At 33.8% G+C, this 17,840-nt stretch overlaps 1 protein-coding gene across 1 annotated transcript in view; it reads right to left on the minus strand.

Moving 5' to 3' along the window:
- Positions 1-17,840, minus strand: part of LOC118198024 (uncharacterized) — a 286,163-nt gene that overhangs the window by 223,974 nt on the left and 44,349 nt on the right. Inside the window, exon 2 of the mRNA XM_085807216.1 lies at positions 11,652-11,784. Coding sequence (XP_085663342.1) covers positions 11,652-11,784 — 133 coding nt within the window. The remainder of the gene's footprint in view (positions 1-11,651; positions 11,785-17,840) is intronic.

The raw sequence follows: 17,840 nt of genomic DNA on the forward strand, positions 1-17,840 counted from the left end.
TCCAACTATTCTCAGCCTCGTGACATTCATTCTATTGCTGTTTTCAAGAAGACAAACTTCGAACATTGCAGTAGAATTTTGAGACTGTGAGTGCAATTATATCAGCGTACATCCCTCAGTTTGTTACCTCCTGCAATATAATACACTGCTCAATACAATATCTGCAGTCATTAGTAATGACTCAGCTGTGGTGATGAAATAAAAGTTCAGCGGGTGATGCAAAAGGTAAAGAAAATACTCTACAGAGTTATTCGATATTTACGAAATCAAATTACGATTCAGCTTTAAATGAAAGGGAGCCATAGAGAATTCGAAAGCCGTTTTATCGAACTGTTGCTTTAACTGCTCCTTCGCAAAGTGAGTATTTAATTGATTTTAGGCAGGAATGAGATAATATCTTCCGAAGATTGTATGTATTTCATTCATTTTGTAGTGTATAAATAAATTTTATGTTTTTTCTTCAAGAGTTAATATATAAGTTACTAAAAAGGGGATATCTGTAATAGATGTGAATTACATCACCATGAAATTTAACTTAGTTTCCACAAATGTAATCCAAATAATACAGGAAAACGTTGCATAAGAGATTATGTTTGCCCCTAATTACAAAACTAGTAGTGAGATTTTAATAATTTACATATTATGGATACAGACCACCATCTATTAAAACTTGTCGAAGCTTCTAAATCCTCAGTGAGCTAACGCCAGTATCGTCGAAAAAAGTAGTTGCATCGAAAAGAAGTCGTACTAGTAAAAATCAAAAAGGAATAATAATAATGGTCAGGAACACTAAAATACAAACCTTCAAAATTATTGTTGTACTCCAAATAATAGAAAAGGATAAATACACATCATAAGCAAGGGAACATTCCAGAAATGCGCAAATTTCTCAGTGCAATGAACATGGCTTCGAACGAAATCGAAACTAAATTTATATTCAAATGCACTCAGTATTTGTTCTAAAAATGGAAATAAATTTAGAAAGTTCCTAAGAAAGGATTAGCTTTCCAAAATTATTTAATAATTTCACAAATCGCATTTAACATTTTTCATTATTTGCGTTCTTACATATCCGCATTTTCAATTTATTCGTACGCTTAACAAAGAAGCGAAACTGTTTAAATTAGAATTCACCACGGAAAATTTTAAAAGCCGAATAATTAACTAACGGCAATAATTTATTAGATTTCCACAAATTATGCTGGAAGCTTACTTGTTTTCTTTTGCGTAATTTATTAAACTCTAGTTTTCAGTTTATTTTAATTTCAGTAACGAAGTTTCCAATTTGCGTTTCATAATCATTTATGTGATTAAATGCAAAAATAAAAATAAAAAAAATTTTAAAAATTAAAAACAATCAAATTAAAAACTAAAAAAAATCTTAAACATCGTGAAACTTTAAATAATTTTTTTAATATTTTTTATTAAATGCATTATATCTTAAGAATTATCGAACAATACGAATTTAAATAAAAGTTTAATAGAAATCCGAAATTGTTGTGTTATTTTAAAGCTGATTTGTTATACATATAACTCAGCACAACCACCAAATGAATGCTTTAGCAGAAATATATAGTACTAAATATGATTTGATACATATTTCAGAAGTAATTAGAAATTTTAGCCATTGTTTTACTATAAACTGTGGAAATGATGATGAGATTATTGCTATTAGTGAAAAGATGGCATCTTATTCAGTAATATGTTATAAGTTTTTTAAGTTAATGTACCAACTACCGTTATTCAGCTTTACTGAAATAAAAATTTACTCTCTGTATCATTGATTGTTGGTTAATTGGCTATGGCAACTCATGCGAAAATTATCTGTCTTAAGATGTCTTCATGGATAATTCATTAGTGGCTCATATTAACGTCACATAAAGAAATAAACCACGAAAACTCTAAGCAGCAAGCTTTTTCGCCCGGTTTGCACTCGTGTCATTGTTTATGTGTACTTGAATACGGTGAAAAGAACACGAGGGCTACCTGCTTAAGGAAGGGATATCTTTATGGTAGACTTTCTAAGAAAAACTGGCTCTTATTTATATTACTCATGGGGAAAACCAGAAGAAACCCCTGCAGCCAGCCTATTCCTCGGAATTCGTACCCATGCCGAGCAAACAGTATTCAGCAGGGCTTCATCAGTCGGGCACCAGAGGACCTTTTCCATCTTAGAGATTAAATGCACTCTTCTTTATAGAATCTATTGGGCTTATGATTGATGTGAATGACAATGAAATTAAGAGTTTAAATGAACTTTATTAATCATATTCTTCGAAGCCTCATTTTACATGAAATGTAAAGTATTACAGACTTCATTTTCATGGAGTTCTCGAAACTTCATTTTACATGATAAATTAAGTTAAATTAAGATTGCAGCACATGATTGCTAAGTTACATAAAAAATCGCCAAATTAGTTTAACCAGTAATTCCACATCAAGTAAACATTCTGACATGCAAAAAATATTTCTCAGAAAATTAAATAAATGAATTAACTTCCACCTACAATTCAATGCTGTTGGATGCATATGTTTACGTGCTGTGTTTGAGAGCATATATCACATAATATGTAAGACAAAACAATCAATGGAAGTCTTAAAACAATATAAATTTGAAATACATAGAATACCTGTCCCTGATATAATCAGATTCACACACATTCGATTTAAATCTGATAGTGCAGAAAAAAGTGATTTAAGCGAAATTTGCTTTTTGTAAATTCAACAGTATTACTGCAGCCAGAAAATAGAATTAGCTTGCTGTTTAGTTCTACTGATAACTTTTACAGAGAATCTATACCTTTCATCGACAGCAGTTTTGCAAAAAATGTATCAGGTCAAGACCTGGGTTATATTTTTCCACGATTAGGATTAGGATATAGTAGATTTGAACGATATTAGTGCCAAAATCTGTTTGGTAAGTATTGGGTTAGGTAATTCTTAGTGCTGATAGTTGCAGAAAAGAAGGGCTTGATATTTCCTATTTGTTACGGTAGAATGTATAGTCCATAATAACGAGAATAATAATGATTGTTATTAGAAATATATGAAGTAATGGTCATTGTTTTCGGATGGAAAACTGCAATAACAATATTAAGATATTTTAACATCTAATTTGTGTACATAAGAACTACGATCTTCTGGGCTATTTTGCTCCTTTCTTTGCTAATAGATTACCAATATTTTATTATTACTGCGCATCTACAAAATATAGTTCAGAGCAACATTTAGAGAGGATACACAAATATCCTCTGCCGAATAATGTCCTGAAGACGTGCTACCTATAACATAGAGCGATGCTTTCTCAATCTAAAGACACGGTTAATTTGCTTAAAGCATACTGACCTAACATCAGTAGTATCATGACTGATGAGAATATGTTTTTGTTGTTGGCAAATGCAATGCCAACACTGAGCTACAGCGGATACGTTCCTGTCTGGCTAACTATTATGTGATTAATTTGTAAAGTTTGTATATTTAAAGATGACCAATTTTTGCATTAGCTAATCTATCCCGACTTAGTTTTCGTTTCCTCAAGAAAATACAAATTTATATCTGTAAATGATGCTAAGATTTAATTTTAACAGATGTGACCATGAGTATTTTAAATAAAAATGAAAATTTACGGTCTGTACAGTAATTATTTTAACATTGCTGTGTTCATCCTAATTTTCAACAGAATTTTTTCTTTTGATCATTAACCTGAACCAGAGTTAAAATTTAACATTTACTTAAGATTTGGACTTCTGAATTTGATAAGGATTTGACAACTGACATAAAGGAATTCTACTTTTTAGGATCTTTCTTTCATAAAAGCAGCTAAAGTGGATCTGTTTCTGAAATGCCTTGTCAGTTGAAGGAAATTGTTTCATGCTGACAGTGAGGTTTTATTGATCATGCAATAGACAGTAGCAGCGTCACATGACCTAACTTCAAACATTTTTCAGATATAGACGGAATGTAAATTTTATTAAAATCTATCTTATCAAAAGTAGATTAATACTCAAAATCAGACTGCTTAGGTCTAGATACATACTTTCAAAACTAAATGAAAATTTATGTATGAAATAAAGCAAATATTATCTTTTCTATCCTTGTTATCACTTACCTAGCATTTCTTAATTAAAACGGATGGTTTCAGAAACTGGATTTTTTTCGAAGTATTAAAAGCGGCAAGGCCGTATATATACGGCCTAGAATATTTTTTGTGATATCTGGAAGAACTTATATATACGTGCATATTAAAATATGTCAAAGAAATTAATGCAATACATCAAAAGTACACAAATCCAGGTATGAATTACCAGGGGAGTTTTTACATTAAAATAATAAAAAAAATAATTCGTTCTCATAGTAATTTTGGGAAATTTGTGCTTTCTTATCTAAAACCCCGACCGCTCAGAGGGTTAACGCAATTTAAATGCATTTCTTTATCACCTGCATTACATCACTTTATAATTTTGGCTTTCATTATATAAAATGGTAAAACTGAATACTGAAGTAAACGCTAACCTGTTTCAACATTTACGCATTCCTAATAACACAGATTAATTTTATTCACCAAACACTTTCCACGTTTGTCAGTTCAGTAGCGGCTGAATGAATAAAAAACGCCTTGCATGTCTTCTTACTTTCTCTGTAATCCTGACAACACGAAGTAGCCTAATTACACACAGAAATAGCTCGTAATGCATAATGTTCTTTCTGATGAAAAGAGGGCTGTAGTATTGGCTGTACATTCTTGAAAAGAAGGCCGTACATTCTTGAACTGAACAGAAATGTAGCAAATTTATGTTCTGTTCAAGATACATATTAGATATATACATCAGCGACCACTTTGTATTTTCACTTCAATGGATTTTATATCAAGGTAAAAATAGATTGTTTCCCTCTTTAATCACTGGTTGTTCAACCAGGCTTCATACCCTCTCGAATAAGCTGGCTGCATGAGATTTTTGTATTTTATACCAGCTGTAGCTTAAACATGAGACAATTGTCTTTGGAAAATCCTCCGTGAAGGCAACCCTTCCGTTAGGCAGACAGCCCTTAAATGCTTTACCTTAATCTTATAACTAACCATGAACTAACCAAACACATAATTCAAACAATCCACTCAGCATTAAATTTTGAAAATCGTTAATCTCTGCCATGACCACTGTTGCCAACGCGAATGCATAGTGGATACATTCCTAACAAGTCTTTCTGCAATATCGCGACTAAATAGAATTATATTTGAAAAATATTCTTTTTAAATTATCTTTCATAATCATGTTTCAGAAACTGATTCATTATAAGAAATTTTGATAATTTTTAAATTTATATAAAAGTAATCATCAATTTGAAAAAAAAAATTTAAGTAAATTTTATACTGTTTATACATTATCCTTTAATTTACATATATCAGTTTTAAACAAAATTGTTTTACTTATAAGTAGTACATGTAAGACAATACTCAAAATATTTTACCTCTATTGATCTAGCATTTTATATATTAATCAATAAAGCGTGGTTGACGTTAACAAAGTAGGGATATTTCGTTTTCATCAACTTAGATATTGCATATGCACGAACATTTTATTCCACATTCCTTCATACGATCATAAGCAAGACTGTTGTGTAGTCAAATTAATTCATTAAAATTGCAACCTTTTCTTTTAGGCCGAAGTATAATTCCAGAGTTGCGTATTGCTCGTTGCTAGCAGAGTTCATTTTGACTGATAGTATAGCGAGGATATGTGTTTACTTTCATTGTTGTCTTTCATACGGCCACTCAAAATGTAATTCTAATTTATGTAACAGCGACACAGCTCCAAAAACGAAAGTGAGCAATCTCATTCTAAGCAATTCCCTTCGTACTATTTCTTGCTAAGAGAACCCTTACAAGAAGTAAAAAACTGCATTTATTTTTAATATATCCTTTAAACATTTCCACAGTTTTGTTGTCTAGAAATTATGATACTATATTATTATATTTGCAACAAGATGCAATAACAAAGACAAGTAAAACTTTTGAGAAAATATTTTTTTTTGCTTCTTTTTTCTAAATAGATATGAATATAAAGATACGTAATTCTGAAATATTTCATCTTATGAAATTAGGAAAACTGTTACTGTTGGTATTTGCAATTGCATGGTTAGATCATCCTAAGAAATTTACATCACATATACTAAATCAGCAATTTCCTAACCTGTGATACGCGTACCCCTGAGCAGAAGTCAGGTCTGCGCGAAACCATTAGCAGTAATAGCAGAAAATAACAAATTACTATAATAAATATTGATAAAAAAGGAAAAATTATTCTAAAAATTTAGGTTTGTCATTGAATAAAAAAGAAAGCAATTGCAAGGATATTCGATTTGATGGCCAGTTATCAAAACATTTACGAACGGAATGTTAATTATACTTGTCAGGAATCTAACATATCTATAATTGTCATATAACTGCCCAAAATGATGCGTAAATTACTCCGTAGGCGCATGTTTTTGATAAAATATCTCCCATGCTGAATTTTGCTAAACGTCTATGACAATGCAGTGTTTTTTAATGGCATTCCCTTAAGAAATTATCAATGTATGCACTATGACATGTGTAAGGCGAAACTTTTCACTCAGAGTTTTACCGCAACAAAATTGACTCAAACCTAAAAGTTGAGTTGCGCGAATCCTGCTCATAGAAGAATCCATAAAAAATAGATATAGACCTAACAATAAAAGATGTAGCAATGCGAGAGAGAAACATTTATGAAGCAGCTGCGTATACTTCCTTAAACAAACATGACTCATTATTTAAATATCTCCCTTGGTAATTTCTTTTCGGAACTACTTGCTCTATTTAAAAATTTTGAAGATTTTAATTCAAATATTTTGACTCGGTTTGTTTTAAATGGCCTAACAATGACTGCAGTTTCTAAAAGTGCAAGAAAATAAAATGAAAGTTTTTGAAGGTATGAAGTTGGTGACTCCCTAATTGTTATTCACAGTCCCCATTAGGTGCCCATCAAGGTCATCGATGGCCCACTGGCCGAGTGTCACTTCAACCCAAAGGTTACCGATGTAAGGTTTGCTGTAAGTTTAGATAAATATTTAATTTGATTTTACACTGGAGCTGCTACAATGCTGAATTCAAATGAAAGGAATAACGTAAAGATTGTGAATAAATACCTAGTATTATTGAGCGTTTCAGAACATTTCCAATCAATTAATGCTTCAGAATATCAATAAAGATTTTAAATCATTTTCACGATTCTAGATGTTTTTTGTTGGACCTAAAAAGAGCTTATAAGCAGATGAATGGAGCAAACATTTAAAACATGCAATTTTGCTACAGATTCTGCTTCTAACAGGGGAACATGCTGCCCGTATTGGTGCTTTCGCAGCTTACCTAAATGAAACATAAAAGGGAGGCACTCACTTAGAGCAGTGCTTCCCAGTCTTTTTCACGTCACGACACACATCACAAACATAAACAATTTCACGACGTATTTCTCAAGCATCAACAGTTTCACTACGTAATTCGCAAGCATAAACAATTTCAATACACACAATAAAAGAACGCTTTTTATTAACTTGATTAATTTTGTCTATTTCATGCCAGGGATTCAATTAATAAGATCTTTCTTTCAGATATTTTTGCTTTATACAAACATTGGAATTAGATATTAGTTTCAGGTAAGTGTTCTTATACAGAGATAAACATGTATATTCTCCCTTTCACTTGCAGACGAATGCCTGTTAATGCGCCTTCCTTATTTTAAGTTGCCTTGCCCTGTGTTCGGTGACTCTTCGCATTTTGCGTGTCCTGATGTACCCGCCGAGGTCATGTTGCTGATATCTGCACAGATCATAAGATGACCTGGATCCCTCACGTGCAGGATCTCAAACTCCGGACGGCAGCCATAACCAAACAAATGAAACTCTTTTATGGTCACAAATGGGGGCTTAACCCCCATATTCAAAAGGTATTGTACACGACAGTCATCGAGAAGATAGTGACGTATGCTGCCGCAGTATGGGCCTACCCAATGCAAGGAAGGAAGGTCAGACATCTTAACAGCATACAACGACCATTCGCATTGGGAATCACACGGGCCTACCGCACCACCTCTACCGATGCCATTAACGTACTTGCTGGTCTCCTTCCCCTGCACATCCGGGTTGAGGAGGAGGCAGCACGCCAACACATTTTGCAACTTAAGAAGGCAGTTACTTTTGATGATGAAACATACTACCCGGATGAGTACGAAACAAACTTCTGCCCTCTTGACGTCCACCCGGCAGAGAAAGGCAAAGGGATACTTATCTCAATTAATCCCACTGCAACTCATCACTCAAGGGAAATGACCATCTATACAGACGGGTCTAGATTGGACGAAAGAGTGGGATGCGCCTATGTCGCCACGAAACAAGACAACGCAATCGAGAAATGGAAGCGACAGTTAAGACAACATAACAGTGTCGTTCAAAGCGAAGCAGTGGCAATTGCACAAGCGATTCGCTACCTGCACTCGCACCAGCATAGCCATGTCACCATTAAAACGGACAGCTTATCATCGTTATATGCCATTTGGAATGCAGATCATCCCTCGGAGATTATACAGGGAATCCAGAGAGATCTTAGAAGTAACCCCCAGTACCGCACAAAATTAGAGTGGATAAAGGCTCATGTTGGCCACTATGGCAATGAACTTGCCGACCAACTCGCCAAAGAGGCAACAACTGACCCGCCTGATGCACCAATTATCATCCCATGGCCGCATTCGTATTTAAAGAAGACACTACGCCTAAGGGCTACTGGCATGTGGCAGAACGAATGGGACCAAAGCACCACAGGGAGAAGGACCCACTACTTCATCGGCTATGTGGACACTAGCCGAAATGTAGCGAACGCACAGTTGGTAAGGTTCATTTCCGGGCATGGGCCCTACCCGGAATATTTCTTCAAGCGTGGCATAAGTCACACAAGTCAATGTGCATGCGGCGACTCAGGCTCACCAGAGCACTATCTAACGTCATGCCCATTAACAGAAGGACTGCATATCAATCTCCCTGAAACAAATCGCCAGCCGTTCTGTAAATATATGATAAAACAGCGGCACTTTATTAAAAAGCTGGTACAGTTGATGGACAGACTGTCCGACTTAGATACAGACTTGTGTCAGCCATAGAACAACCCAGCATGTAAAAACAACTTAAGCATTTTAAAAAGGACATGTATTGCAATGTAGGAAAACTGTCATTCAAGTGAATTGTAAGAAACTATAATGTAGACTAGAAACTCACAGTATAAAGATTGCCTGTATTGATACCTGGAAAGTCAGTTGCATTTAACAATGTGCATGTACTGTGTAAATAAATTTCGGCAAATTATACCGTAAGACCATATATAATGAACCGATATATAATGTAGGCATAACGAATGTATGAAAGTGCATATATCTGTAAGCAAAGTAATGTAAGGGAGTGTAATATATGTAAATATTTTTGTGTATCAGTAAGCTATGTATAAGTAAGTTATGCAATTTAAAGTAATGCAATATAAATGCAGAAATGTCTTATAAAAATGCATGGGTAACATATATGTTTTGTATTATGAATAAGGGATATAGGATGTCTAACGTAAAGCAATGTATGTATTGGAATGTCTATTTCATGTACTGGAAAATTATGCAATAAGTACCCATATAACATGTAATGTAAGTAACCTGTAAGACTATTATGTTTGTAAATATTTGTATCTAAAAAATTAATCAGAATGTATCTGCATGTATCTATATGCAACTGCAAGTATATGTAACCTAAGTTTAAGCAGTGTAGGTAAAATTAAGTAATATGTGAAGCAGGCGTGCCTGACTATGTATGTATATAAAAATAATGTAACGCAAGGCACATGTAATATTGGCATATGTAACTGTACATGCAAACTGTATTTATATGCAATCTACAAGTAATGTAGGTATATTTATTGAAATGTACAGCTAAAAACTGTAACTGTACACAAAAGTAATCCAACGCAATGTAAGATTAATGTAATTCAGGTAATGCATATGCATTGTATGCCGGAAATGAGAGACAAAGTCAGTATGTAACTCTGTAAATCACGTTATCCATAGAATATGTTAACCAGCAAACAAGAATGTAATACTAAATATTAACAGCCCTTGTATGGCCATGTAATTGCTCTTTTGAAAGACTCAAGGTTCAACTCTAGATATTGGTGGACGTGGCGCTACACCAATTAACCGACGGTAAAGGGGTGGTGCCCACGTCCCCCGTCGCATGTCGCATGTCGCATGATATCTGCACATGCATCATCTATCTACTGAGCCTGTTTTTCATTCCAAACCCTTTTCAACCTGTACGGTGCGATTGCACTTCAACGTAAAACTAACGCGACTGGCCTAAGAGCGAAAGTTGGATTTTTCTGGTTACAACTCTCTTGTAGTTAATACGAGTAAAAGGGAGATGATCCGGGTCTCGATCGGCAACGCAATCCTCCGCTACCATCGCCCCACAATGAGGAATTAGCTGTTAAATTTTTAGCGACACATCGATCGGGAAGCACTAACTTATACGATTTTCAGTATAGACCAAAGCTGACATCTCACGAATATTTTTCAGCAGAAAGTAAATTCCACTATTCAGGGAATGTCAAGACATTTCACTTTAATTTTGTTTTCTTCGATCATATCATATTTATTAAATAAAATATGACTCGATATAAACGGATTTATATCTTCACATCCTTAAACATTTACAGAAAAGACAAGTAAAATTCAGAAGACATATTTGAAATTGCTCGTTGTGTCCTTCCTCCTTCATTTTTTGTTTTACTTTCTTTTCTTTAAAACATCTCATTGCTTATAAAGACTGTGACGATAATTCCAATCTGAAAAGCGATATTAAGAAAACGTAAGCATGACGGTTGTTTCACTTGAATTATTCATGTACCAGAAACAGTTTTAGTTGAGTGTTAAAAATTTCTGAACATGTGAGTTAGCATTAACTTTCTAAAAATGTTGTATGCATTTTAAAGTAATATCAAGAAGAAAACCTTTGCTTTTTTTTAAATTGTTAGTGACATTTTTACAAATGTAGTTTTCAACATGAAACTGTGAGTAAACGGATTGCCTCGCAAACCCATCATATTTTTGTTTCATTAAATTACATTCAAATTCTGTCTAACTTAGAATAATTTGTTTAACTGAGATTAATGCCTGTTTTTATTAATTATTTTTAATCAACTGTCAATATGTAAAGAAAACTATAAGCTAGAAATACTTGAGGAGGCAGCTTGCTGAAGCTGAATGGTATGTAAGTTCGACGAACAGACTGCAGGTTTTAAATTAACTACGGATTAACGCATTTTATGAGACAAAATAGTGTCACCCCTCGTTATAGAAAAGATAGTTAATGTTTAGCAGAGAATAATTAAAATAAAGCCAAAAACCCTCTATAATTTATTTAGTTAGTATAATGTGTTAACCACCTATAATTGTAACGTTCGTTTGCTACGCCAGCTCGTTAGCCCATGAATGGGTTCATTCGTACTAACGTAGAGGAAAACATATTTTAATTGATAAAATGCATGCATTACGAGTATTTTAAGGTACGCTCAGTGATAAATATTGCTTTAAATATTCTGATAGTGATACCTGCAAACAGCCAGCAGTTGGAGACGAGTTGCAGGGAAAGCCAAGTCGTTGCTTTGCGTTACAGACATCAATGATTGGAGACATCTGTGAAACTCCCCCAATGTGCATCCAGGATCCGTAGTAAATGCCATCACTGTAAGGGAAAAAAATAAATAAAAGAATTCTATAGCGGTTTTCATATGCTGCTCTCTTATTCAGAACAGATATGTATTACTGTGAATGACCGGAATTGGAGAATGTCGACATTCATCGGTGAATGTCAACACGTACCAAATACGTCTGTGAAAGAACGAATATTTCATTATATTCTTGTACATTCGGGCCATCACGATGTATGTCGACAATAACAGATATACTGTGGTGGAGATCGAAGAGAGAAAACGAGGTCAACAGAGGGGCAACAGTCTGTCGCCAAATCCTTTGTTCCGCTACGATTGAAGTTATGTGGCATGTATTTCTTATACTCTGAAACACTTATGCAAGGTTTGATGGCACGCTCAACGTTTTCTTAAATTTTGTTTTTTTTTTATCCGATACCCTAATTTATATTGAATGGCTACTGCAGTGAATCGTGAACTTTTCTTTGAAAAGTTAAATGCATTAATTGTGAGTATACGAGAAGGCAATTGTATTTATTTTTCACAAGAAAAGTACTCTAAAATACTTTCTGAAGTGATTTCTGCAAAAACTAAGTGCAGCACACCTTTGGCTTATAGAGTATTAAAACGTTTTGACGTTTTAAAAATTAATGATGAAGAAAAATTAATTTTACCCTTAAAACCAGTAGAAACGAATATCCAATATTATGTTACTAATGATGAATTGTTAAGCATACTATTTGAAACTCACACTAGACTAGGCCACGGAGGAAGAACACGTATGCTTAAAGATTTACAAGGTAAATACAGAAGTATTACATATGAAGTTGTAATGCTGTATTTAAATTTACATAAACAATATCAAATGAAGCACAGTGTACCTAAGAAAGTTATTGTTGTGAAGCCAATGATCAGTTCTGAGTTAAACTTAAGATGTCAAGTTGATCTTATAGACGTGAAGTGACACAGTAATGGCGAATATAAACTCATAATGGTGCATCAAGATCACTTAACTAAGTTTGTCCAGCTACGACCGCTGAAACCTAAGACAGCTGAAGAAGTAGCGTATCATCTTCTTCTAATATTGATTTTAACGTTTGGTGCTCCAGCTACATTGCATTCAGCTAGGTAGGGAATTCTGAAATCAAGTCATATCTGAACTATGCGCTATGTGGAACGATGATAAGATAGTTCATGGAAAGCCTCGTCATAGTCAAACACAAGGCTCAGTTGAAAGGGCTAATCAGGATATACATAATATGTTAACTGCATGGATGAACGATAACGATACAACTAAATGGTCAGATGGTTTGGTTTTTCTTCAATTTGCCAAGAACACTACATATCACGAAGGAATACGCGAAAGTCCTTATGAAGCCATATTTGGCATTAAACCAAGAAGAGGCATAGCATCGTCTTTTTTTCCTGGCGAACAAATCGAAAATATTAAAACCGAAGAACAATTCAAAGAAACTGCTAATACTTTTGAAACAGAAGAACAGCTTGAAGAAACTGTTAATACTTTTGAAGAAAATTTGAGCAGTGGCATGTTCCAAAATATATATGAAAGAGGACCTGCAACCTACTACTTCTTCATATCAAGCCCTAACTGAACACGAGTTTATTTCCAAAAAATATCGGCCGCGAAAGAGAATCTTCTTCTGCAAGCAACGAAAATATTACGAACCTCAAAAAAAAAATTTCTTCCTGCTCAAACTGGTGATACCGTACGAATACAAGTCCGTGATGTCGACCGTGGTCGTAGTGATGGCCGAAATGTGTCTGCAGTTGTTGTTGGAAGAGAAGACTCCGATTTTTATAAACTAGCAAATAAAACTGGCACCTTCAAGCAGCTTTATGCCCGTAATCAATTCGTAATTTGTAAAGAAAATTCACTTTCCATAGCTGAAATTTCTTCTCAAGAATTGTCGCTGAGAGAAGCAGCTGCAGCTAATTCGAAAAGTGGAGGGCAAGGCTATATACACTGTCATTGCGAAAGGAAGTGTTCCGCAACTAAATGCAGTTGCAAAAGCAAGAGATTCTTGTGAAATTCAAAATGTTATGTAAGTTAAGTTGTTGCAGTAAAAAAGATTTCAATCACATAATTAAGTTTTTTTGTATTATTTTCTTTTCTCATTTAGAATGTACTGTTTAAGTTAAAAAAATTATTTACACTTGCTGTTACTTAAGCGTTTTCGTATTTTGACATATACGGTGTAAATGCAAAAGTAAAAAAGCAAAAAAGTTCTTTATGGGCTTAATTTAAAACGAAATGTTTAACATTTATCCAAGCACAACTGCTGACATTATTAAGAAGGCAAGTAATATCAAGTAGCCCCTTTCACGTTAGAATCTAAAGCTACATGTCCCAGAGTGAAAACACCCGCACAGAGTTAAAGAACAACTCTCCTCACCGGGATTAGTTACTCCTCTTAGTATGACAGGCGAAGAAGTTAACATCACCTTTGTGAAGTTTTATCACGCCTGAAATACGGAAAACAAAATGCATATCTCCGACATATTCAACATTCACCATTAGTGCATGGTGAATGTAGATATTTGACGGGGGAAATCAGAAATAAAAATATTTGACAAATATTTTGGACATACACCAAGTGACTATGTGAATGTTGACATTCACCGGTGAATGTCGACATTCTCCAACTTTCGGTCTTTCACAGCAATATATGTTTAAATAGATAAAAAATGCATTTATTCGACTCCGTTTCATACTTCTGATAAACATAGCTAATAATTATATCTAAATTGGCATACTTTCGAAGGTTTATTTTGGCAAGTGATTTTTTTTGTAACTGATAGCGTGGAGTCTTCATTTCCGCCTGCCAAGTTTAAATAGGGTAAAGTTTGAATTTGTGCTTTTACTACAACTGCTGCTTGTTCTTCCATCAGATGCTTTGAAAATTAATGTTACTAGTTATTTTGTTGTATAGTATTAGCTAGCGTTTTAATCCATTTTCATTGGATAAAAGGAATAGATTAATCAGACCTTTTTAAACTTTTATAGTAACTGCTAAAATTTTAAATCTCACCATTCATTATAACTGACGAGTTTTGAGCTGTCAGAATTGATCCACCGGACCTAAGTTTTAAGCAGCATAATAAAGAATTTTTAAATCTGAAATTAAATATTGCTTTCCTTGCTTTTCCATCAAATTATAAACGTTAAAACAAGGCATTAAAGATTAATGATATTCTCTTATTCTGTTTAGAAGTATAGGATTAAGTAGGGCGGAAGAAATCCTCTTTTTGAATAGTAAGAGCCATTATCATAAACTCAGTGGAAAGTTCCTGTTTGACAACTGATGGATAATTAAAAGTTAGAAACTGTAAAGTATAGTATTTAATCGAGTTTTTACACTAAATGAAAAAATAAAATTGTTTCACAAATTTCTTGGGTGTTTAATTTTTTTATTCTTTTTTGAAGTAGAGATCCTTAATGTATTTATACAATTTCGGTTGCATTTTATTTCAGCTCCTGCAAGTACAATTTAGTTCGAGGCTTAAGTATAACTAATGAAACAAAAGTTTATAAAATGATGTTTTAAGATTACGTTTTACAAATGCATTAAAAAGGTACAGGAAGAAGATCTGGAGAAGGGCATAAAATATATTTGAAACTTTCTATTTTCATAAGAATATAAACGTTTTTTAAGATTGTAAGGCAAGTCCTTATCTTTATCATCTTCATCACCACGGTTAGAAAGAAATAAAATTTAGTGACGTAGTTTCTCAAATTTACTGGAATAAAGTCATTAACATTTCACATTTAATTGTATTTAATATTTCTTTAACGATGTTTACGATAATGTAACGTGAAAATATGATAAAGAATTTCATAGAGCATTTCATGTATGGTATATATTTGCTCAATCTTTCAAACGTTCAAGAATTAAAACCTGACGTCTAAGTGGCATCCTGGATAAGATCTCTGAATTCCCGGATAGCGTGTTCCATAAACACTTCTTAGCTGATAAATGGTTTCGCTGAATAGCAGTTTCACAGTCAGCTCTATACGTAACTCAAGTAAAAGCCAACCTCTTTTAGGACGTTCATCTTGAAAGAAGTAGGCAGCCCTCGCATGCTTTGCATGATTCTGATGAATGAAGTACTAGCAACACATTATTAACATTTTATTGAACTGTATTATCTTCTTTCAATGTAACCACCAGTGAGGTTTGTCACTTTTCACACTTTTCAAATTTGTGGGAGCCATCGGATACCATTAGTGAGGTATTTTATTGAGTAAGATGATGAAAGGCATTATTGCACGCAACACTGATGGAATATCAGGAAACATGATGTAACTAAGAGGTTCTTTTAACTGTGGAAACTGCTCTTAATCAAAAGGGCCCGTGTCCGAGAAGTATGGAAGATGTTTTAAGACCACAACTTCTATCATTGTTACAAGTCGGTCATTGCTCCTAACACATAATAACTTGCATTTTCGCTCAAGATGTAGTGCGATTCTCCAGGAAACTTGGACGTTTGCGCCACGTAGCCATTTGGTAATATAATGCTTTTGACCCATGACTAATGACGATACCTTTACAGATGTAAGCTATTCTCAGCATAACCTTCTGCTTACTAGACAACATCAAATTTTCTTTGGACGCGACGACCTTTCATAACTACATAAGGTTTTGCAGCACGGGAGGACTTAAAAATCTGTCGGAATAAAACGAAATGAACAGCAACCGTCAGGTACAACAATTAGATACAAGCCATGGATCTGGTAGACGATTTCGAATTACCATTTAATGAATGGTACGAAGCGAGGACTTAAAGATGCAGAGTCTTCTCAAGAATTAAAACTTACCTCTTTCGAATGCTTTCAACACCGAAGAGAAGACTTTTCTTAATTTCTAAAAATTTCCTTTCTAGAGGGTTACTGGCAAGAGAAAAGGGGTATTAAACCCTCAGATTCTGTTCCCTTGGAAACCTTTGATCAAAACTAGGATCGAACTCCGACAGCCCTCTTGTTAAACAAATCATCCATATTTGCCAAGCTGGAATAAGCTATATAAGATATCACATTGTCATCCCTAAAATAAAATTTACTATGCCACAAATAAATTACGTTTTACACATGTATGCTATTTGATGTTAAAGATCTTGTAATGTTATTATTTTACGTTAACTAGTTATTATGATTTCGATTTTTTTACTATAAATTCCCCCTTTTCCGTATTCCTCATCAGAATGCAAATTAATCATATATCTTTAACCTGAGGGTTTTGGATCCTAAGAGAGACGGTTTTTGGCGTTTCTGCATTACGTGGTTAGTTTCTGAAAACTCTTGCAGCTGTAATTATTCGACTTTGTTTTTCGCCACCGAAATATGAGTAGCCGGAATTTATTGAGCTAGTTTTTAGCTTAGTATTTAACTGTGTAATCGTTAACTACTGTTCAATATTGGAATTCGTTGATTGTCCTTATTTTAATGGCATTTCCACAAGCTGTGGTCAATGTAGCACGAAAACGTGCTTTTACTTTAAAGTTGTGTTTAACTAAAAAGACTGCTTTTATAACCTTTCTAAGATTTGGCGTTAATCTCAGACACAGCGACAACTCACTTCACGTCTGTTAGGGTTATAGGACTAAATTAGCATTGCCGAACATGTATAACCATATAATCTGTACATTCGTTTCTAATTTTTGTTGTTTATTCCTAATTATATTTAAATTTGCATACAAAACATGGTATAATTTTTATATACTCTACTTTTTATACTTAATTTAAAAATAGAATCAGATTAACTAGCCTTTCATCTCTTATAAAAGCCAAATCTATTTAGAGATTCAAGATTAAGCAGAGGTAAATATATATTTTTTTATTTTAGGGATATACATGTCAAAATTTTGTAATCAGATAATGTTCTAGATATCAGTGAAAAAGGTTTGAACTGATCTCTTGCAAAAATCTTAGATGCATACTGAAATGAGATGAAAATACATAGCTAATGCCTTGTAGTTTAGTTCTTAGTAGGAGAAACTAAGACTCAAGTTATCTTGATGCAAAAGTATTCATCAAGGCCGCTCACTTAATTCAAATTGTACACTAATGGGTTTC

The sequence above is a fragment of the Stegodyphus dumicola genome, chromosome X1 (genome assembly GCF_044657685.1).
Source record: "Stegodyphus dumicola isolate Sdum_Otavi_A_Nest chromosome X1, ASM4465768v1".
NCBI lineage: Eukaryota > Metazoa > Arthropoda > Arachnida > Araneae > Eresidae > Stegodyphus > Stegodyphus dumicola.